Source organism: Drosophila kikkawai, chromosome 3R, assembly GCF_030179895.1.
Source record: "Drosophila kikkawai strain 14028-0561.14 chromosome 3R, DkikHiC1v2, whole genome shotgun sequence".
Classification (NCBI taxonomy): Eukaryota; Metazoa; Arthropoda; class Insecta; order Diptera; family Drosophilidae; genus Drosophila; species Drosophila kikkawai.
In genome coordinates this window covers 20,155,898-20,182,619 of record NC_091731.1, presented here as the reverse complement: position 1 = coordinate 20,182,619, position 26,722 = coordinate 20,155,898, and the positions used below count along the sequence as shown (strand labels likewise).

The window sequence follows — 26,722 nt, the reverse complement described above, 5'->3', positions numbered from 1 at the left end:
AAACAAAAACAAAACAAAGTAAACGCAACAAGGAAAATTGTTGAATTATTTATGTATATTTAAGCAACGCGTTGCCTGCGACATTTCGAAGCGAGAGGAGGAAGAATAAATAAGTGTAGCAATATACCAATTAAAATCTCATCTTAACAGTATGTATTAACGAATCAAAAGCTTCAGCCGCTTGTTGTTTGTTCAAAGCATTCAAAAGTTCGTATGTAAGTAGCCGTAAGGAAAAGCCGCTACGTTTAGATAAGTATTGCAAGGCGCATCATGCCATCATGTCGCCCATGATCTCTGTTATTTTTTTTGTAATACAAGGCAAGACGCGAGCCAGGGATATGTAGAGAGAAATTGTTAATTGGATAGAAGCAAACCACAGAATAGCAAGAAAATCGCACCGAACCTAAATGTTAAGCAATGGCAAAACAAAATGTCGGCCGGAAACGGAAGCAAGCAAATTGTACTTAGGGTAGAATGCACTGCAGAGAGGCCTGAGTACGATGGATATTCGCCGACAAACAACCGTTAGAAAAGTAGAGAACGTTTTTGAAAAATGCGCAACCGACGTAAATAAAAACAAAATAAAGTGATATAAAAAATAAAGGTTCGGAGTCTTTAATTATTGGGTTAACCGATTGATAATGAACATTATCAATTAATTAAAGTTTACCTAATTTATAGTTGGTGTGCAATTGAGTAATTTTTAAATTAATTTCATTGCATTACCCGTATTTCATAGAACCGTACCCGGTGTGGCGTCAGCTGGCAACTGATTTATAGCGCCCCAGGCTATTACTCACGGCCGTTATCTCGACTAGCCATTAGAAAATATTTCCATTTCTATTTTTAAGCTTTTTTTTATTTTTCTCTCTTATCGCCTATCAACTAAAAACAAACTCTCGTATTAATTGGCTGGCTATATGGGTAGAAACAAACTAGGACAAACAATTTTGGGCATCGTAGATCATCGACTAAGGCTAGCGACTGTTTTGGGAGTACATCTTTATATATATGTATAATTCCTAAGGTTAAGTCTTATAAACAAAAGGACATTTTGTTGTTGCTAATTTGCGACACGCAAGAGTTTAAAATGTGAACGTAATACAAACTTATCGAGTCTAGGTGTTACCAATTAAATGATCCTGCGACTGGTCCGGGTCGAGTCAGCGGATGAGGCATAGCCAGGTGAGGATGATGGTTGGTAAATGACTTACAAGCAAAATGCTAACTGATGACTGATGGCTGTTCATGCCCACGGCCAATCTGGTCTATCACTGATGCGGCTCGCTGGAGCTGCTGAAGGTTCGACTGCGACTCAGCCGCCTGGCACGCTCGGCCAGCACCGCATGCTCGCTGCGTCCGTCCGCCAGGTGATGCGGCAGGTGCAGAATGTCCTGTAGCTGGCTCTTCAACTGCTTTGTCTGTGGCCGCTGCTCCGGTTCGGCGGACAACATCTGCTGAAGCAAATCGTACTGCTCCGGATACTTGAGGGCAAAGTCCTTGGGGTACTGGCCATCCCGCAAATTTCGCAGCGTCTTGATTCGCTCCATCTCTGTGCAGAAGTACACGTGCAGCTCGAAGAAAATCAGGCCCAGGGAGTAGATGTCCACCTTGTAGTCGTAGTGACGGCCGAGCAGCTGCTCAGGCGACATATATAGGTGAGTGCCCACCTGCTGAGTGTGGCGGGCACAGGAGGGCAGGCCACTCTGATCTCCACACTTGGCAACCAGGTTCGGAATGTCCGCCATGTCGGTGACCAGTCCAAAGTCTCCGATCTTGATTTGTCCGTCCTGCGAAAAGAAGATATTACTCGGCTTCAGGTCCCGATGGATGAGGCCTTTGAGGTGCACATAGTCCACGGCGTCAACGATCTGGTGAAAGATATCAGCGATGTGAGCCGCCCTGGCCTCAGTTCGATTGTCCCTGAGCCAGTCGCGTAGACTCTCCTTGCGGCACAGCTGCATCTGGATGTATAAGTACACTTTGCTTGGCTTGCCAGCAACTCCATTCTGTATGGTGGCACTTGGTGGCGTCGGATGGCTTCCGTTCTGGTTGTTGTTGTTGTGGTTCTGAGCCAGAGCGAGGGTAAGCGGCTTTCTTCTAGGCCTATTATCGTCCTCCGCCTCATCGCTGCCATTGCTTTTGGTGCGAACCGATTCGATTTGAAAGGAGTTGGACACCAACTGGTGCTGTGAGTAGTTAATGTTCTTTAGATCGAAAGAAGCCGAATGGATGTCAATAGACACGGAACTGCGATGGTGACTCTTCTTCTCGTCCTTCTCTGCCTCCTCCTCCTCTTCATCGTCATCATCGTCGTCGTCTTCATCGTCATCTTCGTCGCGCGCCCTTAAAGCTGCCGACTGCGACTCGCTGCGGAATTCAATAAGCGAATCCTCCTCCTCATCATCGTCGTACTCCTCCCTGATGTTCCTAAGTGCTGGCTCCCCGTGGCCATGAAAGTCGTGGCTGCAGGCAGTGCTATTCGCAGCATCCGATACCCAAGACATAAGTTGCTGGTGGCGTTTCTCCTGCAACTGGTCCGCAAACGAGGGCAGTGTACTCTCGTCTGGCGTCTCGATCTGAATGGAGGTGGACAACTCGTGGGCAACTAGTTTACGATCCTCCTCTTCCTGCCACCCAGTTGGTGGTGTCTCGGTCCAGGACTGTAAGTAAATAATCAGATTAGCTATATGGATGATGATAGCGAGCTTGATCATACTCACATGGAAATATCGCACGATGTTGTGGTGCTCGCAGCTGGCAAGGGTACGAGCTTCGCGGAGAACTCGTTGCCTGGAAGCCTCCTTGTTGGGCAGCGTGATGCGCTTAATGGCATACCTATTCTCGTCCAGCTTGTTCTTGGCCTCAAAGACCACGCCGAAGCCACCGCGTCCGAGGCACTGCATCAGCTCAAAGTCGGTCTGGAAGCGCGAGGTATAATGTTCGCCCGAGTGAGAAGTGGACTCCGAAATGGTGCGCTGGGTTCGGCCGTTGGGTGGGAAGCTAAAGCGATTGCCTGGATTGCGCTGCAAGGGGACCACGGGACCCAGGAGAGCCTGAGTGGATGCTTCGGTGGCCTCAATGGCAGTTTGTACCGGCACATGTCGCTCGATGACCAAATATTCCCGCTCCACCCGCTGGTTTCGCTGTCCCATAAAGATGTTCAGAAGCACAGCCGAGGTAAATGCAATAACCACGATCTCCTTCCACCAAAACCAAAGCGACAGAATCACCACCTTTACAGGAGCATCAATGTCATCCAGACTGAAGCCCAGATCGTCGTTGATGCTGTTGTTCCCGGTGTTTTCCGCTCCCCCAGACGTGCCATTGTTCGGAGGAGGCGCCTCGATGGCAGGCAATCCACTTGGAGTCTCATTGGTGCCGCACTCGGATGGACCCTCAAAATCCGAGGTAGTGTAGAAATAGAAACCATTACCGTTCACAAACTCGGAGGCATTCAGCACGGACTGAGCTGCCACAGCAAAGTTCTGGTCATCATAGGGTACCAGCTCGCTTCCTTGTCCGCCTCCAGTGCCCCCTATGACCTCGGGCTCATCCTCATCTTGTCGGAATATGACCAGCGAATTGCTGCTGGCGGCTATGGGCTTCCAAGGAATCTTGGGCATCAGACTGGTGTCGCCTGTGAGCTGCTGGTAGACCTTCGTCTGGTCCATTATTTCCTGGCGAAGACGGATTGACTCCTGGATATACAACTGCTTGTCGTACATGCCCAAGTAAATGGATGGCGCACTCTGGGGCCTGTTGGGCATATCCTCTTCCGTCTGATCCTGTTCCCAGAGCCACTGGGCTGAGCTGAAGAGATCAATGGGCTTCAGTTCGTCAGCGGCATTCGTGTTCCAGGCACTCACAATCGGGTGATCAAACTAATTGCAAACAATAAATCATATTTTAGGAATTCAAGTAATAGTTTCCCTTTTATTTCCACTCACCTTGTACTTCCAGAGCATGGTCTGGGGGTCGCTCTTGCTGAAGGCGCAGATTACGCCCTCAGGCACCACCACTTTGATGTCCACGTCCAGGACAGCCAGCTCTAGCTCATCGCGCGGCTGTTGAGTACACTCAGAGGGTCGGACCATGTCCAGCTCATGCTGGCCCACGCTGAAGTTCCATCGCTCCATGCCGGTCCGCGACTCTACGGCCCGAACGGTTTGGGTCTGGCGGCGTACCACAATCACGTCGTCCAGAAGGGGATCATGGCCCACAACATAGCCAGCCTCATCCCTCAATTGGTCATCATCGCCCTCCTGCCGGAGCTCCTCCTGATCTCCCTCCTCTATGGTATCGTTTATGGCCCGCCCATCATCCGTGGAGTTTACACACCCGTTGATGGAGCACTCGTAGAGCAGCTGACCGGTGCGAACAGAGACACCATAAGAGCGGGTCTCCTTGCCCCCAGATATCACCAGATCGTCACTGAACTTGGCACTCGAACTGAGCAGGTGTTCTGCCGTTATCGGTATGGGATCGATGGATTCGCCGTCGAACTTGTAGATGCCACCGCTCAGTGAGGGAATCATGCGCACAAACTGTCCATTGTTGGTCAGCTCCAGGCGGTGGATGCTGGACGAGATAAGCGGACCGGGTGCAGTGGGCACGCTCCAGCGCAACTTCCCCGATTTGGCAATATCCAGGGCGCTCAGACGTCCGTCTAGTGTTGTTATATAGAGGAGTCTGCAGGGAAAGTAAAGAACAAATTGATTAATAACTGGGAAAGTCTGACCCTGACCTAATTAACAAATTCCTTATCAGGTGATGGACTCTTTTATGCCCGGCCCTGGCCGGTTTAGTTTAGTTTATTTTATTTAGCTGTGTTTCGCTGTCCCATAATACAACTGTATTATTGTTTTTGTATCAGTTTATAAATATATTCTCGTGTCTTTGATTGTTTTATATTTGTTAAATACTTTTAAAGCAGATTATAAAGTTTGGTTTTGTAAAACCAATATAGAATATAAATATGTAGATAAAATTTAACATTTACTTTTCTGAAATGCATAAGATTTAAAAAACTCCATAAACAAAACCGAAACAAATACATTAAAGGCTTGAAATATTTAAAATCAAAAACTGATTAATAACATATAAGATCTAGATAGTTTACTTGGGTTTCGGCATTTTAATTTACAACTGTCGGATCCCGTGTTACATCCCACCTAGTGACCTTGGCACTGAATTTTTGCTGCAGGTGAATTTCATCATCCCGTTCCAAGGATAAAGACATTCAGGCGAAAGGGTCACACTGGCGATGCCATCTGACTGGCGAAAGAGTGTGGGAGGGGGACAAAGGCATCCCAGCTGATGCCGCGCCAAAAGAAACCAACAAGTGTCAGTTGGCTCCTCTTCATTTCCCCTATCACCATCTCTATCCCGCCCACGGAAGAGCCGAAAATGGCGCCCTCCGAACAACGGGGGTAAGGCAAGCGAGAAGAGAATGGTGAAATTCGGTGAAAAGTTAAGCAAACGGAAAGAAAGCAAAACAATCGACGAAACCTGTTTAAATTGACGTGCATAAACATATCTCTGAGCTGTCCCTCTCGCAAACAAAAAGAGCAGTTAAGTTTTGCCAAATGACTCACCGCATGCTTGATAAGCGCGTTCACCGATTGCTACTGCTAAACGCTAGTTAAGGGTCGCAGCGAATAGTATCATTTCGGGGCAGCCCTGTAGCTAATTTCAGGCTGCACCACGTCTTGTTTACAACCCACTCTCGCTTCAGCCAACTAACTGAGCACTTTCGGAGAATTTTAAATAAATATTCACAGCTTTTTTAATGTTTGCCTAGCTGCTTCAGAGTTTCCACTCGCACTGCGTTTCTGCGAACGTTCGAGAACATTTTCACCAGAATGCATAACAAAAGGGTCACACACATAACGCACTCTGCTTCTTCTTCGCTGTTTATGCTATTGCCACATACCTGCGTCCAATCCGGCGCTCTCCCTGGTCAACACAGTGCGTCAGGGCCGGAGGAGTGGAGGAGCCCGCCGTCTGCAGCTCCAGGTCCCTCGATTGCGCCCTGGCCTGGTGCGGACTTAGGGCCACAAAGCCTACCATGGTAAGTGCCACCAGCTGCAGGAGGCTCAGGTTGCGACGACGGTGCCTCACGATGCCGTCCAGGTCATCCTGCATGCCCATCATACGCGCATATATACGTAATCGTTATCTAGGGCCGATCGACGGTTCGCGGAATGCAAAAGTGGGCTTCGGTCTTCTAATTGGCTCGAATCGCAGCGGTGACGTGTTGACGCACTTCTGGCGTCGGTGGCGGTGGAACAGCAGCGGCAGTGGCACCCGGCAAGGTCGACGCACATCTCCGCATAACTCCCGGTCGCGCCCGCAGCAAGCAATTGCTATCTAAGTAACTAATTTGTACTAAAATCGTAAAACTTAAGTTGTTTTTCTTTCTATTGGCCGCAACACGCTGCTGATTGGAGCAGTGTGACCGCGTTTCAGGTGCCATTGATTACCAAACGGCGGATGACACCACTTTGGCTTTTATTTCGTCATTGGTTAAAATACCAGGAAAATACCTTTGACTTCGGCGGTACAGTGAAAATCGGTTATGACGATTTTGTTAGCTCAATTAAATTTGTAGTAAAGGTACGAAATGGTTAAGAAACGAAAATACAATAGATACTTAAAATATGCTATTAAAATTATTTGTATATTTTGGATTATTAAAAAAATTAAATTTTTATCTAATTTATAATTTTAATATCTTTTTTTATTGTAATATTTTTTTAATATTTTCATTATAGAAAAATCATTTGTGTTTAGACGAAGTTTTCTTAAAATGATTATCTCTTGAATAATATAAATATAAATAACAATATAAAGAGCTAAAATCTGTCGAGTAGTCCTACAAATATTTTGTTCACCAATTTCAAAAGTGCTTTCAAAAAACATTGGAGTAGGTAGGTGGATTGCCGATCAGGTGCATAAGATACCACTTCGGAAGTATTTATTATATAACAATTTTTTTAAGAATAAAATTAAAATCCTGATGAAACGTTAGCTCGGAATGCTTATTTACAACCCCTTAAATAAAAAAAAAAGATTTCTTTATTTTACATAATCTTTTGGCAATTATGACCATAACTAGGCCAAAATAGCATTAAATTCCATTTGGAAAGCATTTCTATACTAGTTTTTTCTAGGTTAACAAAGCTCCATATTAAGTTTACAATTTTAAGAAATCAAAATGTTTGCCCATTTTAACGATGTAACCCCTTATAAAATTTTGAAAAAAATATCAAACTTATTTTTTTCTTTACAACATGGCTAAAAAGTTTCGCCTGTTGATGCTAATCAAGAATATAAATGACTTATAGGGTCGAAAATGAATTCTTCACGGTTATAAAAATTCGCAACTCTCACATTTTTCGAAGTAATTATTCGAATTGACTAAAACAAGAATTTTAGCTAACCTATATACTGATGAGAATATTTAGTTTTATCCTGATAGATTTTAAACTGCGAGGCCAGTTTTCGTAGAAAGGTTCAGACGACCATGGCTAGATCTACTCTGCTATTTAAGCTGAACAATATAAATTCTTTAGAGGGTCGTTGCAAACTTGACTAAAATATAAATCTCTTCAAGGGTATAAATATTCTGCTGTATCCAGAGTCGTCGTCAAAGTGAAACAAAGTATTGTTGTAATTAAATTTAAATTGTTTCATTTATTATAAAACGGATTTTTTTTATCTGCAGGTCAGTAACTTAAGTTCATGTTTAACTTAAATCCTTGATGGGTACAGCATCTGCAAGGAAGAGGGCGTTACGTTAGAAGATTGCTTGGATCAACAGTAAAGAGGCACACTTACGATGCGAATGCGGTGTCCCATGGCGTGACCAGGCAGGTTCCTGTTGAAGCGAGCACGCACGGCGCCGGTGTTGCCATGGATGCGGGTGACCTTGCCCCAGACAGCGCGGACGCGGGTCTTGCGCTCGGGATGCTGAGGCACGCACTTCTTGGTCTCGGCCTTGTAGACGTAGACGCAACGCTTGCCAACGTAGAACTCTCCGTGCTCCTTGCGGCGGGCGCCCTCAATCTGAAAAAAATGACAATTTAATATGGGGTTCATCAAAAACGGAAGAAGTTGGCTCTCTCAAAAGCTCTTTACGATGTTTGATGGATTACTACTGAAACCAGTATAGTTTGTTTAATTTGTTAACACAAAATAAAAGATTTGAATTTGTAAATATTTTGTACGTAATTTGGTTTGAGCTTAAAAGGAATAAGAAGCTTCACAGTGAGATAATAGTTGGAGAACAATCACAATATTTAAAGCTATAGAAAATAAATTTACTACACAAATAAAATTAACAAACTGAATAGGAATAGGAATTTACATATTTTCTGATTTAAATTGTTTACCACGAACAGTAAAATCAAAATCTTCGTTCTAACCCTAATACAGTTTCCAAAATTTAATAGAGCGATTGTGAAGACACCTTCTGCTTCCTTGATCTGGGGTAAAACTTACCTTGAGGATAGCCTGGTTCTCGTGCTGGTTCCTCAGACCGCGCTTGTAGCCGGTGAAGACAGCCTTGGCGAAGAGTCGGCCGTGGCGCTTGTACTTCTTGGCGGAAACCTTAGCCTCGGTGGCGGCGGGCTTCTCGGCCTTGGGTGCCTTGGCAGCCTTCTGGGCCTTGGCGGCCTTGGGCGCAGCAGCGGTCTTGGCTTGTGAGTCGGCCATGGCTTAGCTGCGGATCAAAGAGGGTTTCATTATTCACATTGCTCGTATTCACATTCACCACCACTCGCAACCAGTTGGGGCATTTGTTTTGATTTTTCAGCCGGTGACATCGCACAGCTAAACACAATTTAGGCACTCCACAACTGGTTGCGCACGTAGCACACATATTCGGCAGAGCCCTCGCTGCACTATTTTCAAGCGATTCACGCATTAACGGGCTTATTTTTGTGTTTTCTCGGCGGCCGACGGAAAATCGCGTACGTACCGGAAATCTGTCAAATGGCGAAAGAGGGAGATGGAGCGTTTGCAGAGTGACCGAACCGATAGCGAGAAAAAATATACTATTAAATACCAATTTATTACTATTTATAAACTTTTGGTATAATACTAGTTTTTTCCCCCATTTTTAATAAATTAAAATTCTAATTCTTATAAATTAAACATACCTATTCTTCTTTAAGTCACTTAAAAACGTATTATTAAATTTGAATAATTAATAACTGAATTAACAGTGATTTAAGTTTTCAAATGCAGTATAACGGGCTGTCACCTTAATTAAGTATTTTTATTTCCTCAAAAATTAATTTTTTAAATGTATTAAAAATAAATATAAAAAGAAAGTTTTAATAAAAAAACACATTATTTTAACTTAAAACAAGGCATTTACTTTATTTAATGTCCTTGTAAAATAAGTTTAATTAAAATTAGTAATTAGGCCGATAAATAGCAATTGCAATCGAATAGTGGTATCGGGAAATCGGACTCGGCGCAATCGCCTGGTGTTTTTTTTTTTCCAGTGCCGAAAACAAAATCAAAATTTTCATAACAATGTCGAATTAGTAGAGACTCTTACAAAATTTTGAAGCACATGTACCCCGTTACACAGAAGCTATCGCGAGAACCCAGCGTCAGAAGCAGCAGTAGCCGCAGATCGCAGATCGTTGCATAAATCCCGCAGTTCCCCCTCCGAGACAGCGAAGCCAAGAGGTGCTCCCCGCTCCCGGCGAACTTTGGATGCGCCGCGATGGGCTTGCTGGTGCAAGTGTTCAAGTGGGATCAGCGATGGCGTCTTCTGCAGCGGTGCGATCTCGTGCTGAGGCGGACAATCAAGAAGCAGGCGGTTCACCCAACCAAGTGAGTTGAGTCCCGCTAAGCAGGGAGTCCTGTTAAGTCCTCTGGATCATTGCATAACCCCCTAATTGCAGACTTGCCGAGGTGGGGCGACTTATGGAGGCACGCGATGACCGCTACGAAACTGGACAGCTCTTCCTGCACCGCATCTTCGGCTACCGTGGAGTCATCCTGTTCCCCTGGACGGCACGCGTCTACGATCGAGACCTGCACAACCCGAGCAAGGTCAACGCCACGGCGACGACGCCAACTCCGTCGCAGCAGCAACGCACCAAAGAAGCCTCGATTAGGGTTAAGGCCAGCACCTCAACTCCGCCGGAGGCCAACACGGCAGATGCCACCACCTCAACCGCCTACCTGACTAATGCGCCCGGCGTGACGGAGACCACCGGCAATGTAGAAGCCGCGACACAGGTGGACCCGAAGGAGGTTAAGGGCAAAGTGCAAACCTTTTACCAGGTGCTCATCGACACCCGCGACTGTCCGCACATTGTAAGAGCTTCCAGTAAGCCATGTTCCTTCTGCTAATTTACTTATCCATTTTACAGCGTGCACAGACCGAGGCGGTTACCTTTTTGGGCAACCAGGACTCCAACCGGAGCCTGTACGCCATACCCGGGCTTGACTATGTGTCCCACGAGGACATTATGCCCTACAGCTCCAGCGAGAAGAGTCCGCTGCAGCACGAGCTATTCGACAAGTTCCTCACGCACGCACCGGACGCCGATCCACCGTTCGTGGGTCAAGACACGCTGAAGGCGTGGCAGGAGAAGAACCACCCATGGCTGGACATGAGCGACGTACACAAGGAAACCACGGAGAACGTGCGGATTACAGTAATCCCCTTTTATATGGGTTGCCGTGAGACGCCAGCTAGTTCGGTATACTGGGTGAGTAGGACGACATCTTTCAAGTCTTTAAAACTTAACAAATCGGACACTATTCCAGTGGCGGTATTGCATCCGATTGGAAAACCTCGGCAAGGCAAGCGTCCAGCTGCGCGAGAGGCATTGGCGTATCTTTTCGCTATCTGGCACTTTGGAGACGGTACGCGGCAGGGGAGTGGTGGGCCAGGAGCCCATCCTCAGCCCACGACTGCCCGCCTTCCAGTACAGCAGTCACGTGAGTCTGCAGGCGCCCAGCGGCCATATGTGGGGCACCTTCCGACTAGAGCGCGAGGATGGCTACTCCTTCGATTGTAAGATTCCGCCCTTTTCGTTGGAAAGCAAGCCTGATGATTTGGGGCCGTCCACATCGGTCACGCCCACCACCCACGGCCATGACGCGGGCGATGGCAAGCGCGACGATCGCGACTAGGAGGCAATTTGTTGATCCGTAGTTAAATGATTTTAAAACGCAATCTTCTCTGACAATGCATGCGTACATGTGTTTAGTGCAAATTACAAAAATCAACAAGGACGCAGAGTTGTTCCGTTCCTTAGCCCAGTCGCACGTTTTTGGTTTCCAGCTGAACTCCGAAATCGAAGGGTCTCCGGTTGTCGTGGGTGTCGAAGAGGCTCTGCAAGGCGTCAATGGCTGCCGTCTCTGTAGCCGTTCGCAGGTCTTCGCCAAATCCCTTGCCCAGCAGCTGGCGATTAGCATAGATGCCCACTTGGTAAGCGGCCAGAACAGTATTTTTTCCGCAATCTCCAATCAGGCGTGGCTCAGCTTCGCCCAGCTTTCGCTCCTGGCAGATTTTTTCGAGCAGCTGCAGGGGTTCCTCCGGAGTCCACACATCAAGCAAATCTTTCTGGTTCAGCTGAGTGCAGATAAAGTCTCGCACGAAAAGGAAAGCTCGCTCTACGCCGCTGGAATCTGCTAGTGCTCCGATCACCGCCTGTAGGGATTGGGCCAGACTTTCAGCTGATGGCGGGTACTCCGTGGAGTGGATCAGGTCCTTTGTGCCCAGATGGGTGGAAACGTGTGCCAGAGTGTTCGTGCTTAGCAAGTAGCTGGCAATAGCTTGGAGTCCTTCTTTTGGGACTTTGGGTAATTGGTGCTGGAGAAAAGCTTCTACGTAGGCTCGGGCAATGACCTGACCCTTCTTGGCCAGATCGCTATTGTCCGTCATCTGCAGGTCTGCCTCCTCGATGCCCAGCTTGCGTCGTTTTTCCTCCTCGCGCTGGGCAAAGGATCTCTCTGTGAATGCGCGTTGCAGCAAGGCCATTTCAAAGGATTCACCCAATCGCTTGCCGAAGGCGAACAGCTCTGAGCGCTGGTTCCACTCCACAAATCCGGAACGCGGCTCCGGCTTCTGTGGGCCCAGTTTCTTTTGTCGGTGGGCTAGCTCACGTAACGTCGGCGAAACCCATCGCTTAATGTGGCGGCGTGTTTGCACTGCCGGGAAAATACGTTTAATGACTGGTATCAAATAGGCGAGAATTGTATACCTGTTGGTGGGGCTCCGAGCGACCTCGTGAGCGCCAGGAAACCAGTAGCACTGCGTAATAAGGACATCTTTATGGCGATCTTAAAAATAATTAACGAATGTCCGGCGGAGCAAGTGAATTAGTGTTGGAAAGCGGCGTAAGGCGATTCGTTGGTGCTGGAACGGCAGAGATGGCACACTAGCTGGATTTAGTATTTTCTAAATAAATTTAAAGTTATGTAGTTTTACCTGTAATTAATTTTAAAATTTAATTAAAAATATTTCACTTTAATAATTTTGTTCTATAAACATTGTAAAACCGAAATACTATTGAGTAAATTTAGCTTTTTTTAATTTCACTGAATTGCGCTGGTGAGCCGGGCATTTTCCAACACTTCCGCGATAGACGCCATGTCCATGTCTGTGTTTGTGTATGCGGCAAGAAAATTTGTGGTCTGAAAAATAAGAACAAATCCCGAGGAGAATCCGTGTGTCAAAACCTACAGGAAGAAGACCGACTCAAGATGGCCCTGCAGACGTACGGGGACAAGCCGGTAGCCTTCCAGCTGGAGGAGGGCGGCGAGTACTACTATGTGGGCTCTGAGGTGGGCAACTACATGCGGCACTTCCGCGGCATCCTCTACAAGAAGTACCCGGGAATGACACGAATCGTTCTGTCCAATGAGGAGCGCAAGCGGCTGGCCGACTCCGGCCTCAGCTCCCATATCCTGGCCAGTTCGGTTTCGCTGCTTCGCGCCGTGGAGGTGGACGACATTATGGCCGGCAACGATGAAAAGTGAGTGGCGAGACCCAAAATATTTATAAAACAATGTCTGAAAGAACTCTAAAAAACAAGAAAAACTTGCAAACAAGAATAAAAAAAAACGGGGCCTTCAAAATCTCTGTAAACTCGATTAAAATGATGTCCAAAAGTATGCCACAAAAGGAAACATATTTCAATTGATTTCAAATTAGTTTTTGAAGGCAGCACTGCAATCATGATACAATCATGACTGCAATCATCCCTACCTAGTTTTTCTGTCAAAAACGTCTTCAGTCAGAATCATTAATTTTCAATATGAAACGTCGTTCCAGGTACCGCGCCGTTTCGGTAAACACCTCGGACACGCCTGTGCCCCGGGAGAGTAAATCCAAGAAGCAGCCGCAGTATGTGCCCACGATGCCCAACTCCAGCCACCTGGACGCAGTGCCTCAGGCTACGCCCATAAACCGCAACCGAGTGCACACTAAGAAGGTGCGCACGTTTCCTATGTGCTTCGATGACACAGATCCCACGGCCAGCCTGGAGAATGCGGCGCAGAAGGAGTGCCTTGTGCCCATTCGGTTGGACATGGAGCTGGAGGGACAGAAGCTGCGTGACACCTTCACCTGGAACAAGAACGAGAGCATGATCACCCCCGAGCAGTTTGCGGAGGTGCTCTGCGACGACCTGGACCTCAATCCGCTACCCTTCGTACCAGCTATAGCTCAGGCCATCCGGCAGCAAATCGAGGCGTTTCCGAATGATCCGCCCATCCTCGAGGAGAGCTGTGACCAGCGTGTCATCGTCAAGCTAAACATTCACGTGGGCAACACCTCGCTCGTCGACCAGGTCGAGTGGGATATGTCCGAGAAGAACAATAATCCGGAGGAGTTTGCCATCAAGCTGTGTGCCGAGCTGGGACTGGGAGGTGAATTTGTGACGGCCATTGCGTACAGCATCCGCGGCCAGCTATCCTGGCACTGCCGCACTTATGCCTTCAGCGAGGCCCCGCTCTCCACTATCGATGTACCGTTCCGAAATCCCAGCGATGCCGACGCGTGGGCCCCATTCCTAGAGACGCTTACCGACGCCGAGATGGAGAAGAAGATACGCGACCAGGACCGCAATACACGACGAATGCGGCGACTGGCCAACACCACGACCGGCTGGTGATCTTCCGGCGATCGTCCACCAATGTCGATATAGTAATCCTCCTATTAAGTACCCTTAATCATCTCAAATACATGTGTGTCAGTCGATTTTAAAAGCAAATTTACCTAATTTTCCATAAAGTATTCTCGGCAAATGTGTCCCATTAAGTAGCCTCGGATTAAGTTAAAATCTAACCGTCTGCGGTTCTTTATTGCTAACACTTAACACAAAGCCTTACTGTACTTAAAGCAATCCTAACTCTCTGCCGAATCGGGCTTGTCCTGGTCCTGGTCGCCATCGTAGAACTCGTTTTTGGCGTCCACCATCTTATCCTCATCGGCCTGGGACATACGCACATCGGGATCGGCTGCTTCGTCTCTGTTGTTTCGAAGCTCCTCCAAGTCAACGTCCGGCGGTGTCTGCACCATTTGAACGCTGGGCGAGTGCTGGCACATCTTGAGGTTCTCATAAACGTGTTTCACGATGAGCTCAAGATACTGCTTTGAATTGGCGTTATCCTGGCGTGAGTTAATCTCTGGATGGAGGGTAAAGTCGGGGGCGAAGAAGTCATAATACTCTGTGGCAGGCAGGTCGTTCTCTATGTCCTGGTCCACCAGCAGCGACGTTTCGTGTGTCCAGCAACGTGCCACGTTGCGGAGGGTATAGCCGCCGCCCCCAACGACCAAGGTGGGAACATTTAGTTCCTTCACGAACTTGACGCACTCCCCATGCCCTTTTGTGCTCAAGGAGAAGCAACCCAGTCTATCTCCGGCCAGTGAATCCGCACCACACTGTAGGACAATGGCCGTTGGTCGGTAGAAGTCCATGATGGCCGAGATGATGGGCTTGAACACCTGAAAGTAGCTCTGATCATCGATGCCCTCCTTGAGTGGAACATTCACACTGTAGTATCGACCCGATTCCGCGCCAATCTCATACATGTCTCCCGTTCCCGGGAAGAAGTAATTGCCGTATTTGTGGAACGAGGCAGTCATTACTCGATCCGTGAGGTAGAAGGCTTCCTGGACGCCATCGCCGTGGTGCACGTCTATGTCGATGTAGAGCACTCGCGGATGATACTTGAGCAGCTCCAAGATGCCAATCACGATGTCGTTCACATAGCAGAAACCGCTCGCTTCAAACTTCTTGGCATGATGCAGTCCGCCAGACCAATTGATGCAGATGTCGCTGTGATTGTGGTTCAGCTTCTGAGCACCCTCCAGCGAGGCACCCGTGTACATGGCGCAGAAGTCGAAGAGGCCATCGAACACGGGACAGTCCTCGCCCACGCTGAAGTGGGCCAGATACTTGGTATAGGCCACGGCTGAAAGCGAAAGGGGGAACTTTTAAGTTTATATTCTAATCTATCCTGAATTATTTGCAAATGGAACACAAAAGAGACTTTCATGAATAATGCAAATATTTGCTGCCTAATTTCTTGTATTTCAAGTGTTATTTTTGTACTTAAATTTGCATATTCAAGTGGATTAAATAGGTTTCACTAAGCTGGCACTGAAAGGTCAATGGTACCATTGTATACAGTCCACTTACAATTGCACTGGATGTTCTGCGGAGTCACCTGCTGCAGGTAGGCTATGTACTCGTCACTGTGGAAGCGCAGCATGTCCTGGGCGCTGGCCCTGCAAAAAGACACATTTTGCAGTGCGAAAACAAAGATATCCGGGAAAGGACCACTCACTTGTACGGCCTGTAGATCTTCATCTTCTTGTCTAGGCCATAGTTCATCACCAGACTGTGCGTGACCGCCAGGCGCTGGGGCTTCATCGGGTGCCCGGCCCCGTAGTGGAAGTTACCCACGTCCGCATTGTAGAAGTAGGAGACCCGTCTGTCCGTCATCGCTGCTGCTCCGCGGGCCGGTGTACAAGCCGCTAGTCGTAGTCCAGATCCACGCCGGGCAGCAGGTACGTCTTCGCATACAAAACAATCAGCAGAACGGCCACAATGAACAGGAGGCGCCGGGTCGTGTCGTATTCGCCCAACAGCATGCCGCTTCGTGGCCACTAAATCAACGCAGCTCGGCTTAAGTACTTTTTTTTAGAAATCGCTAATTAAAAACAGTTCCAAGCGGCGTGACGGGTGAATGACAATCGGCTTGTGTTTTCTGCGAACGGAATGGCAAAATGTCGGCCAGTGATGGCCAGTGATGAGCCTTAACCCCGCCAGATCTGGCTAGAAAGCAGCGGAGCTGCCATCGCTGTAAACGCCTGCCGCGCTTTCTTATCAGACGAAATTCGGGATAAAGCTCCGGCTGTGCCTGTGTGGGTGTGCAGTTAGTGGAATGCAGTAATCAACAATAAATGTCAGTGGGCAAGGGAATGCGAAAAGTGTGTCAACTCGCTGAAAACGGCGCTGAGCGCTCCTGCTGGCCATAGCAACCGATATTCCGCTTCTGATTCCGATTCCCTTTCCGCCTAAGCGGTGCAAATTACGAAACCGCAATTGATTTTCGGAGCGTCGGATGGAATAGGGCTTAGGGCAGAGCTCCCGTCGCCAAGATGTTGACCCTGTATTACGTGAGCGCCACCGTCCTGCAGTCCTGGCGCATCCAGAAGGCTTGTTCAAAGATCGCCGAGCACCTGGCGCAGCCCTCAAGCATAGCCTTTTATGCCCTCCAGGCTGGAAGCGACGACGGCTTCGGTGAGTTAGGGACTCCCTGGAATCTGGTAAAACTATAGACCCTTTGTCCGCAGATCCCGCGCTCGCCAGCTCTGAGCTTTGCGGTAACCGCAACGCGGCCAAGGTCACCGACATCCTGTGGCTGTATGGCAACCAGCGTGGCTGTTGCCTTCGTCCTTTGCAGACACTCCACATAACGCCCTGGATCAGCTTTCCGGCCGCTCCCAGCCTGCTGCCGTTTGCCTATGCTGCCGACACGTTGACGCCAGTGGGCACACCGACCGATTCGGTGGCTCCGCCGAAGCAGCGGGTGTCGCTATCCAAGGAGGGCGAGCGTAGGATGCAGCTGCTCTTGGAGGCGCAGGTGGAACCGCTGCACCGGCCCGGCTCGCAGGACACCACAGCCGTGCGGGTGAGTTTTGGGAGGTGTTGTTTAGTTAAGAAATTGCCTTTGAATGCAACTTAAATATTTTATTGCCTGAAAAAGAGAGAACACTTCCCTATTAGTTCTTTACATCATCCAATCAACGTAAAAGGTTCAGAAAGGTTGGCTTTTATGTTGAGTGTAATAACTTACCCGCTGAAGCCAGCCTACCACAATGTTGGTGGTGTTGCGTGCGTTAATGTGATTAGGATGTAGCCGGTCCAAGTGATAGTTTAATCGATATGGAGCCGGCGTCAAAGAGCTGCTGCTAACCTAGTGTCACCTTCTCTTCTTCTCCTTGCATGACGGCTGCCCATGAATCAGCTGGAAGATTACGGTAAGCTAATTGCATGGAAAATTGACTCCCACCTGGCTGTGCTCATCGAGACCGATGTAGAGCACTTCACCCAACTGTTGATAACGACATTTTTGCGAAATAATTTATGCATTAACGATCAGCTGCCCCTGATGCGGATTGAGTGTAAGCTGGAAATGAAATATCGTCCCTGAACCAAGTCATTTACGTTATATGTCCATTAATGTGCAATTATCTCGATTCCAGCGGTGCAGCGGGAAGGGGATCCACAGCCGTTCGAGTTGCTGGCCAAACACTTGAAGCGACAGTCCCGGACAACCTTGGAACTGGACAAGGAGGGCTGGAAGAAGCACTTGGAGGATTTGCGAGCAGTCGGTGTACTAGCCCACCAGGCCACAGAGTTTGAGTACCAACGTAATCGCTCCGAGGGAAAGTCGAAATCGGATCTTCAGGGACTCGATAATCGCCCGCCTTCTGAGCCCGTAGCCAAGGCGGTGGCCGTGGTGGAACCCACTAATAAAGCGTCTCTGTCTCCGGCAAGGATATCAGCAGGTTTGCCCAAAACCGATGTCAAGGCCACACCCACACCCTCGAAATATGATGTTAAAGATTCTCCTGCTAAAAGCGAGGCCAAATCAACTCCGAATAAAAGCAAAAGCTTGCCAACCAAAGAAGACTCCAAATCTGCGCCTAGTAAAGAGTCGAAGCCAAGCGAATTGGAGAAGATTGCGGCTGCCCAGGCGGCGCAACTGCAAAAGATCGAAAAAGTGGAAATCACGCCTATAAAGACTACTCCTTTGAGTAAGCCAAGTACACCGAGTAAAGGCATTGAACCTGTAAAATCTTCACCAGCTTCTGAACCCGTGAAGGCTGCCAAAACGTTTGAGGTTGTAAAGCCTTTGAGTTCACCACCAGCAGCTGGAGGTACCACGTCCTCGCGCCCAGTGTTGCGTCGTAACAAGGATAGCCTGCAGGAGAGTAAGCCCCTAAATGTTTTGGTTTATTCGGATAGTGCCAGTGCACGGGAATCCACACTGGCGACTTTGCAGCAGCTGCTGGAACGAAATGTGTATACCATCTATCCGCTAATGCCACAGCAGGCCGCCCAGAAGCACTGGACCGAGCATACTGCGCTGTTGGTAGTCTGCGGCTCGGTGGCGCCAGGAATTGGCCAGATACTGGTGGACTACTTTCTGCAGGGCGGCAAGGTACTCAGCCTGTGCTCGGACATATTGCACTTTATCCTGCCAAACTACCGCACAGCTGAGGTGAGATCAAAGCAAAATGGTAAATCTTGAAAATCTCATCTTAAGAAATATTTCGCTTTTAGGTGCGCGAGCACGAATTGGTTCAGTTCTCCTACGACAAATGGCATCGGGTCAAGATGATGCATCACATATTTTGCTACCAACCTTCGCCCGTGAAGAAGCACTTCTCGACCGACAGCGAGGAGTCCACCAAATCACATTCTCGCAAACCGTAAGTTAGTTCCACTGCGTTTCCCAAAACACACTGAGAAGCAGCAGACTGACAGGCCCTAAAACATATAGCTAACCTTGCCTATCTTTTTGATAGAAAAATAACCGTATAATAAAATAAGAGTATACTGGAATCCTCTATTTTGCATGTTTTCTACACCCAATCGAAAGCGATTTGCTATGAGCACACTTAAAGGGAAAATACATTTTAGTGAAAGCTTTTATTTTTGATTTTTTAATAATTTAATTTAAGATTTTATGAATATATGGGTTTAAAATCAATTAATAGGATATCTAAAAATATAAAAAGACATATTTCAGCACAAAAATTTTAATTTGATTTTCCTGTATAGCAAATTAAGATATTTTCAATAATATACATTTTGATCGCGATATATTTAACATTAATTAATTAAACAAAACCCTTACGATTCCTGTGGCAGCTCTGATTTGTTTAGATTTTATTTAAAAAAATATTTTATAGTACACATCTGGAAACTAAATTACTGAATTTAAGTCCTTGAAAAGGCCTAAATTCTTAAAATGTATTTCCCTTTTTATTTTTAAATAATCGTGCTACTTTAAAATGATTTCTAACTAATTCCTATTCTCGTTTTCTTAAATGTTTCATGCTCAAATTGGCTTTGTTTCCTCTGTAAATGCTTTTTTTTCTATTCAATTCGGTGTGCATCAACTGTGCTTTCATTAAGACTTATTCCCACTCAATTTAATCAATATTATTCTGCAATTATCGGATACTCTGAGCCTATCCTCTGCTTGACATTCCTAACCCACTCTTCGGTTACCCATATTGTGTCTGCGTGATCTCCTCTTTACCTGTCCATTTTTTATCTACCTCTATGTGTGCTTCTATTTGTGTGCTATCATTACTATTATAATCCTACCTATCATTAACAAAAAAAAAAAAAACAATAAAAAAAAAAACATAAACCAAAAACAAAACAAACAAAAAACAAAATCGAACCACGAAACGCTGCTCAGAGCTCTAGTATGTCCAAGGTCTTTGGAACTGAAGGATCTGGCCGGTAACATCCACAAGTTGGACGTCCAGGTGCTGGGCACCGAGGAGACCTGGAACACGCCCAGCTTGATGCTGGCCCATAGCCTCCACAGTGGCGGCAAAGCTGTCTTCTCTCAGGTACGAGTTTAATTGGGGTTCGATTTTCACAAAACTTAATTTTCGTGTTCAAATTAGGTTCATTTGGAAACCAGTCCCAGTGAGTTTGAGTCGGATGAAACCAAGTACTCCATCCTGAAGCAAAGCGAATGCACTCGCCTCGAGATCTTTGCGGATCTGTTGAAGAAATATTTGGATGTGCTGGTTCAGGGTGGAGAGGGCGTTGATCAGTCCCAGCCAGGTGTGGTCTATAAACATGCCTATTTTCTGGGACGCCATGAGGTGAGCATCAAATGAGACTTATATTCCAGCTCTCCCATCTTTCTCCACTTCCAGTCTAAGTTCGAGCTCCTTGAAAAGTTGCGGCTGCGTTGCAGCGGAAGCGATAATGTCATAGCGACGCCCAAGCTGACGCTTAAATTCTGTAGCAAGGACGACAAGCCACCGGTGGCCAACAACAATGTCCTGCCGATTCTCATACATTCCTGTCCGGACGATTTTTCCACCGTCGACTACTTTGATGTGAGAACGTTAAATAGGTTAAAAGCTCAGTTCAAATTATATAACTTATTTTATAGCACCTGAAAACAGAGCACATTGGACGCCTGGTCATTTATGCACCGGTAGTCAGCAGTTCGATGCACGTCATTAACAATCTGGAGCTCATCAATGGCCTGGCTGTGCTTCCCCTGCAACAGACCGCAGGAGTTGGTCGAAGCAATAATCAGGTTAATATTAAATGCCTTTTAATATGCCTTTTTAAATTCATAATTTAAAATATTTCCCTTTAGTGGCTAAGTCCCTTGGGTTGTGCCATGTTTTCCCTACAACTCCACCTGGCCATGGATTCACCTTTGGGATCTCGGCTGCCTCTTTTGCAGCATCTAATCGGAGCAGCAATCGTCAATTCGTTGCGTGGTCATGAGCAATACGGGGTAAGTGATACATCGGGTAACCAATTCGCCTGTTCAGTTATCGAAACCCTTCAATATGAAAGTGTAACTGGAATTTATAATACTAGCTGCCAGGGCAGTGTACATTTTCATTTTATTTTTCAATTTGGTAAGAGGCGTCCTTTCTTATAAAAACCTCCATAATCGATTTGGCTAAAAATTAAAAAAAAAAAACATCGATGTATCGATCTATCCATTGACGAACCCTGGGAAAGTCACGCGCTCCGAGCTTGAAATTCGATGCCCGACCTGATATACATTTCTGGAATCGTATTCCCAATCCCCAGTCCCAGGGCAAACATCGTTCCGATTAATTTGGCTTTAGTGATAAGTTTATTTGACATTTTGCTGGATTTCTCATTTAAACTCCGTTTGCTATATACATTCGACCATACATAATGCACAATACAAGTATATTTGTTTAAACACTAACCTCCCGAATACACATCTGTGTACACACATAGTACGTACATATATGGATAGAGCTTTGCTTACACATAATTAACAATATAGAAATTGCTCACCTGATTAACGTTTACAGATATACATATGTATTTGCCACAGTGCTTTCTTGTTTGCTTGCTTTATGTCTATACTTTCTCTGCTTCGCCTCGGCTCTTTAAGATCTAAACGTTTGTCTTTTTCGAGTTAACATTTGTGTTGCCTTTGTTTTTTGTTTTGCTTGCTCACAACTGCATTGCATTCGATATATGCGTTCATGTACATTATTTATAGTTTAAAATCGTTTGCTATAATTTGTTAGTTACGCCTTTAAATATTTACAATAATCGCTTGCCTAGCACAGTTTAGAGTTTGCCTAGAAGAGTTTACCTGTCGGAAGGAGAGCTAGCTTGTGTAGTCGTAATTGTACTAGAATGCAACAATAGTAGCCAGGGCAGGGTGCAGGCAGCTCGCTCAGAAGACGGACTCCGCGGATCGGGAGAGGTTGACGGGATGCGAGGGGCTCCGTGCCAGTCGCTTCTTGGGAAGCTGCTCTAGACGGGTCAGCAGATAGGCAAAGTGCGGCCGGTGCTCTTTCTCGTAGGTCCAGCACATCATCAGCAGGTCCTTGACATCGCGTCCGGATTGTAGGTTGGCCAGCGATTGCTTCATTCCACGTCCCACCTGCCAAATGATCGATTCCGCCGGCTGATCCTTGAACGTAAACTCGCCGCAAATCAGTTCGTACCACACCGTTCCAAAAGAATACACATCGGAGAAGCGGGTAAACTCCAAGCACTCGCCGCGCGGCTTCTCCGGCTGCAGCGCTCGGATGAGCTCCGGCGCCAGGTAGCACAGCCAGTTGTGGGGCACCCCCAGGCCCATATCACAGTAGAGCAGCTTGGTGGAGCTGAACAGGCCGAAGTCGGTGATGATGACCTTGCCATTCTCGATGAAGATGTTCTTGGTGCGCAGGTCTTTGTGGATGATTTCGCGGGCGTGCAGGTAGCCCATTCCCTGGGCGATCTGTTGGGCGATCAACAGCGTCCGGTTCATGGCAAATTTCTCGCGGCGCTGGTGGATATACGTGTACAGGGTGTTGCCCTTGCACAATGCAGTCACAATGGCCAGATATGGCGGATTCATGCAAGCGCCCATGAAAAGCACCAGGTTCTCGTGGCGAGTCTTCTTGAAGTTGGCCACCTCGCTGCGGAACGTCTCCAGCATGTGCTCGTCGTGCAGGTAGTCCTCATTTAGCAGCTTCACGGCCACATCTCCGTGCCACAGGGCTCGATGCACGGTGCCGAAGCGTCCTTGCCCGATCCGCTCAAGCAGACGCAGGTCGCCGTACGGTATATCCCACTCCTTCAACGATATGGAGTTCTGGCGCCACTGTCCCGAATCGCCATCCTCCGTGGAATCCACTCGAACGGGAGTCCGGTCCGAGTCTGTGCTGGCACTTCCCGACAGGGAGACAGTCTTGTCGCTGTCATTCGACTTGTGCGTGTCCGTGGAGTCGCTGGTGAAGGGCGTTCTTCTATCCACTCCTGCCGTGCTCAGTTTGCGCGGAAAGAAGCTACTAGTGCTGGTGGTAGTGGTGCTGTTGACCAGACTCTCGGTCACGGTGGCGGAACTCGAAGCATTTGAGCTTTGGCTACCGATTAGATGGCTCATGTGCCCATTGGAGCTGTTCACCAGACTATCTAGACCTCCGTTTGCAGTTATGGGCGGGGGAGGGGCTTGGTCTGGTTCAGGTTCATTGGAAATAAGCGTGTCCCCTCCACCACTACCAGTCACCGTCACATTGGGGAAGTTGAATTGACTCTGCTGATGCTTGCCCAACGAAGGAGTGGGAACCAGGTTAGCGCTGGAACTGCTGCCTCCGTAGCTTCCCGCCTGATCCCGCTCCAGCTCTCGTTCCCTTTGGTGGAATAGCGCCGGACTGCTGGGCGTGGAGCTGGTGCAGCTGGAGCTTGGGGAACTGCTGTCGCCATGCTGATGATGAAGCGGCTTGCACAGCGTGTTCTTTTTCACCAGTGGTGAGCCCTTAACGGCGCCGTGCACATGTGGCAGGCTGGCATATCCACCTTGCTCCTGGATGTGCCGGAACTCATCCACATACTCTCGGGGAAGTCCGCAGGAGTTCGGCACGTGTGGCTCGCATGTCTTGTGGCAGATGTACTTGCAATACGTACATTTGAGCCAGCGGGAGAAGACCGGCTTCTGGCACAGCCGGCAAGTGGTCATTAGGCCGACCCTGCCGGTGAAGCCATGCTTAATGTCATGGCCCATGCCTACGTGGCCGACGCCGGGCGAGTGTGGCACCATTAACACGTTGGAGGAGCTACCTCCTGAGGTGGCATTGGTGTTTGCATCTACGAAAATGTCGGAACTCCCGGAGCTGTGGCTGTCGGGACTGGGATCCGTAGGCAAGCGGTTGCGGGTTTGTTGTTGTTCCCCTTCCACCGGCATCTGGCTCTGGTTGAGCATGGTTTGGTGCTTTCTTGCGGGTGGCGGTGTGCCGCTTCTCTGCGGGGTTCCATTCAGGCTATTGCTCAAACCGCTGGAGGGCGTGAAGGGCGAGTTGGGTGGCGAGGGCGTCAGGGTCAAGGTCAGTTGGGAGCCTTGCGTGCTGGTGAGCTCCTCAGTTCCCGTGGGCGAATGGCGGCCACTTCGCGAGCTAGTTGAGTTCGTTAAAGCTGTGTTCTTCCCTTTGATACCGTGCTGGCGGTGGTTGGCTCGCGGTGAGGCGGTTGCATTTAGACCCAATCCTATATTACCAATGCTGCCGCGGTGAGTGTGAATGGGCCGGTCCCAGGAGTCCCAGTGCCACTGCTCCGGGTCGTTGTTACTCGCCGCAGTGCCGCTCTCCAGGGACTCCATGCACTTCTTCAGGTTCTTCATGGCCCTCGTCAAGCGCCGCAGTTCCTCCTCCTCCCGCTGGCTGGGGCTGTCGGCCAGCAGCTGACGGATCTCCGAGTCGCTGAGCCGCAGACTCTGCTCCAGCGTGGTCAGGCGGGAGAGGCAGGCGTTAAGAGACACCTGGCTGAGGCCAACTACCCGTAGCCACTGGCGCAGCTCGTTGCCCGTGGCGTGGGGTAGCAGACCGTTGGCCGGAATGCGTTCATTGAGCCGCATCTTGGCCAGCAGCAACTCCGAGAAATAGCGCACCAGCTTGGACTCCAGACAGCGAATCTCCTGCTGCGTTAGCGTCGAGCTGGTGGCGCACTGCGTGCGCAGGCCCTCCAAGTGGTTGGCCGAGAGATCAATCATGTCCTGAATGATGATCAGGTTGCTGTCGACGGACACGGAACCGGAGCCGGGCTCGTTGGCATTGCTGGAGTCGTGGGCGTTGTTGTTGCTGCTGCTGCTGTTGCTCCCATGGCCGACGACCCCCGCGGCCATCTGGGCGGCGCTGCTGCTCATCCTGCTCATTCTCGGCGGAATCCGATTGATTTTTTCAGACGAACTCACTGGGACTCGACGATTCGGTGGCACCAGTTGCCGGGGCTCCGCTCTGCATTCTGGCCCGATTCCGTCGACCTTGGCGTTCGCTGCTGCTACTCCGGCGCTCACACATACACGCCCGCAACTCGAGACGGAACAACAAGGCGAAAAATGCGATAATTTTTATAGTTTCTGCTGCTGTTGTTGAAATTTCTCTACACCAAGTGCAGCGCAGGGAGCCAGTGTGACCGTTCGTTACTACGCCGTTCGCAGCACGGCTAGACGAAAAGTACTAAAAAATGCTGTTAAAACTTTAGATATACCGCAAATAGAACCGTTAGGGATACCAAGGAAATGGAAATAGTTTTTAATAATTCCTTAATTGTTTTTTGTTTAATTTTTTACATAAAAAAAATCATATTTCAATTAAATTTTGAATATTTTTATATTTATAAATCAGTTATTAAATATTTTAAAATTTGAAATTAAAAAAATAATGTTTTCCTTTATAATCCAGGTACTGGATATATCCATAAAATGGCCCAACGACATTTATGCAAATGGGAACCAAAAAATCGGTGGCCTCGTCATTAATACCACCCTACAAGGCTCACAGGCAATCGTTAACATCGGTAGCGGTATCAATTTGAATAATTCAAAGCCAACGGTTTGCATTAACGATTTGATACGCGAACATAATGCCCGTACTCCAAATAACCAGCTACCTGTACTTAAATATGAGATATTTATTGCCAGGATTTTTAATGAAATCGAAAGACTTTTGGGCGAAGTACAAAACGGAGATTTTGATAGCTTTTATGCTTTGTACTACTCTCTCTGGCTACACAGGTAAAATGACTAATCTTCCTGCAAACAAATATCTGTAATAAATAATTTTATTTTTCAGTGGTCAATCCGTCAAGATTTGCCTTCAAAATGAACAGGAAAGGGAAGCGGAAATTGTGGGAATCGATGAGTTTGGCTTCTTAAAGGTTAAATTACCCACTGGCAACATCGAAACGGTGCAACCCGATGGCAATAGCTTCGATATGTTAAAAGGATTGATTGTACCCAAGTACTATTAGTTAATTATAAAAAAAGTCATATTTCCCTAACCAACATATTTAATCCAGCTATTAGCGACATGTATTTTTAGGAGCATTTAGGTAAATTTATAAACAAAATTTATTATATACTATATGGTGTTTCTCCCAAAGTGGCTTAACCGAATTTATTCTGCTTAAAATTAAATTAATTAAACGTATATGAATTGTTCCACTAATTTGAGCACTGCCAAAGTCAAATGTGTTACTGGGTACGTCCAATAGTTATACCAATTGGTGTTTAAATAACAAGTATACAATTAATCTCCTGTATATTCAGTGTTCTTAAAAAATTCTACGTTTATCCTGTTCAAATCCATTGTTATTGCCATCAATTCCTCTACATATGGGTGTTTTTGAAAATTGATCTTAATAAAGGCGCATTTTAATATTGCGGCCATAGAAACTGTAGTTTTATTTTTATTATTATTTTTTTTAATTCCATGCTTTTTGTTTTTAGTTGTTGGAATAATTACTATGTACATTTTCATGTTTCATTAAAAATTAAAACTTGTTTTATGTCTTTTACTTTGTAAATCAATTGTAAACGTCTCGTTCAAGCAGTATTTTTTGTTTATATTTTTGTAAAAATAATGAAATAAATTCATTATTTATTTTTAAATATTTTTAAACTGCAATTAGGTGTTGTTAAA

The 26,722-nt window shown here is 47.3% G+C and overlaps 9 protein-coding genes across 11 annotated transcripts; 3 read left to right on the top strand and 6 right to left on the bottom strand.

The window, feature by feature from the left end:
- Positions 1-837: 837 nt before the first annotated feature.
- Positions 838-6,466, bottom strand: PEK (pancreatic eIF-2alpha kinase). Of its 2 annotated transcripts, none has more exons than XM_017168063.3 (4): positions 5,936-6,466; positions 3,951-4,692; positions 2,724-3,884; positions 838-2,663 (listed from the first exon to the last, which is right to left on the bottom strand). In XM_017168063.3, exons 1-4 carry the CDS (start codon positions 6,154-6,156, stop codon positions 1,272-1,274), a joined length of 3,516 nt encoding a protein of 1,171 aa, XP_017023552.1. In that variant the 5' UTR covers positions 6,157-6,466; the 3' UTR covers positions 838-1,271. The 2 variants fall into 2 exon arrangements, with proteins under 2 accessions (XP_017023552.1, XP_017023553.1); XM_017168064.3 differs by lacking the exon at positions 5,936-6,466 and adding an exon at positions 5,598-5,809.
- Positions 6,467-7,678: 1,212 nt separating this feature from the next.
- On the bottom strand, positions 7,679-9,117 carry RpL35A (ribosomal protein L35A). The gene is made up of 4 exons (XM_017168066.3): positions 8,984-9,117; positions 8,506-8,725; positions 7,843-8,070; positions 7,679-7,779 (listed from the first exon to the last, which is right to left on the bottom strand). The coding sequence occupies exons 2-4, from the start codon at positions 8,716-8,718 to the stop codon at positions 7,756-7,758; spliced, it is 465 nt and encodes a 154-aa protein (XP_017023555.1). The 5' UTR covers positions 8,719-8,725; positions 8,984-9,117; the 3' UTR covers positions 7,679-7,755.
- Positions 9,118-9,496: 379 nt separating this feature from the next.
- On the top strand, positions 9,497-11,268 carry POLDIP2 (DNA polymerase delta interacting protein 2). The gene is made up of 4 exons (XM_017168092.3): positions 9,497-9,852; positions 9,924-10,341; positions 10,398-10,739; positions 10,798-11,268. The coding sequence occupies exons 1-4, from the start codon at positions 9,743-9,745 to the stop codon at positions 11,164-11,166; spliced, it is 1,239 nt and encodes a 412-aa protein (XP_017023581.1). The 5' UTR covers positions 9,497-9,742; the 3' UTR covers positions 11,167-11,268.
- On the bottom strand, positions 11,212-12,407 carry mRpL44 (mitochondrial ribosomal protein L44). Its single transcript, XM_017168094.3, has 2 exons — positions 12,240-12,407; positions 11,212-12,186 (listed from the first exon to the last, which is right to left on the bottom strand). The coding sequence occupies exons 1-2, from the start codon at positions 12,304-12,306 to the stop codon at positions 11,288-11,290; spliced, it is 966 nt and encodes a 321-aa protein (XP_017023583.1). The 5' UTR covers positions 12,307-12,407; the 3' UTR covers positions 11,212-11,287.
- A 73-nt stretch (positions 12,408-12,480) lies between these two features.
- On the top strand, positions 12,481-14,252 carry Snr1 (SWI/SNF related, matrix associated, actin dependent regulator of chromatin, subfamily b, member 1). Its single transcript, XM_017168093.3, has 2 exons — positions 12,481-13,013; positions 13,313-14,252. Exons 1-2 carry the CDS (start codon positions 12,742-12,744, stop codon positions 14,151-14,153), a joined length of 1,113 nt encoding a protein of 370 aa, XP_017023582.1. The 5' UTR covers positions 12,481-12,741; the 3' UTR covers positions 14,154-14,252.
- Positions 14,253-14,310: 58 nt separating this feature from the next.
- On the bottom strand, positions 14,311-15,989 carry HDAC3 (histone deacetylase 3). Its single transcript, XM_017168091.2, has 3 exons — positions 15,832-15,989; positions 15,684-15,772; positions 14,311-15,456 (listed from the first exon to the last, which is right to left on the bottom strand). Exons 1-3 carry the CDS (start codon positions 15,987-15,989, stop codon positions 14,387-14,389), a joined length of 1,317 nt encoding a protein of 438 aa, XP_017023580.1. The 3' UTR covers positions 14,311-14,386.
- A 32-nt stretch (positions 15,990-16,021) lies between these two features.
- LOC108075579 (uncharacterized) lies at positions 16,022-16,138 on the bottom strand. The gene has a single exon (XM_017168095.3). It carries the CDS (start codon positions 16,136-16,138, stop codon positions 16,022-16,024), a length of 117 nt encoding a protein of 38 aa, XP_017023584.1.
- A 250-nt stretch (positions 16,139-16,388) lies between these two features.
- On the top strand, positions 16,389-26,164 carry Hcs (holocarboxylase synthetase-like protein). 2 transcript variants are annotated; one of them, XM_017168074.3, is made up of 12 exons: positions 16,389-16,790; positions 16,844-17,181; positions 17,518-17,674; positions 17,756-18,777; positions 18,840-18,988; positions 20,008-20,146; positions 20,204-20,407; positions 20,462-20,647; positions 20,704-20,853; positions 20,917-21,060; positions 25,484-25,815; positions 25,874-26,164. In XM_017168074.3, exons 1-12 carry the CDS (start codon positions 16,649-16,651, stop codon positions 26,049-26,051), a joined length of 3,141 nt encoding a protein of 1,046 aa, XP_017023563.1. In that variant the 5' UTR covers positions 16,389-16,648; the 3' UTR covers positions 26,052-26,164. The 2 variants fall into 2 exon arrangements, with proteins under 2 accessions (XP_017023563.1, XP_017023562.1); XM_017168073.3 differs by having other exon boundaries at positions 19,990-20,146.
- Positions 21,389-25,214, bottom strand: ksr (kinase suppressor of ras). The gene has a single exon (XM_017168078.3). The coding sequence runs from the start codon at positions 24,952-24,954 to the stop codon at positions 21,994-21,996; it is 2,961 nt and encodes a 986-aa protein (XP_017023567.1). The 5' UTR covers positions 24,955-25,214; the 3' UTR covers positions 21,389-21,993.
- Positions 26,165-26,722: the final 558 nt, after the last annotated feature.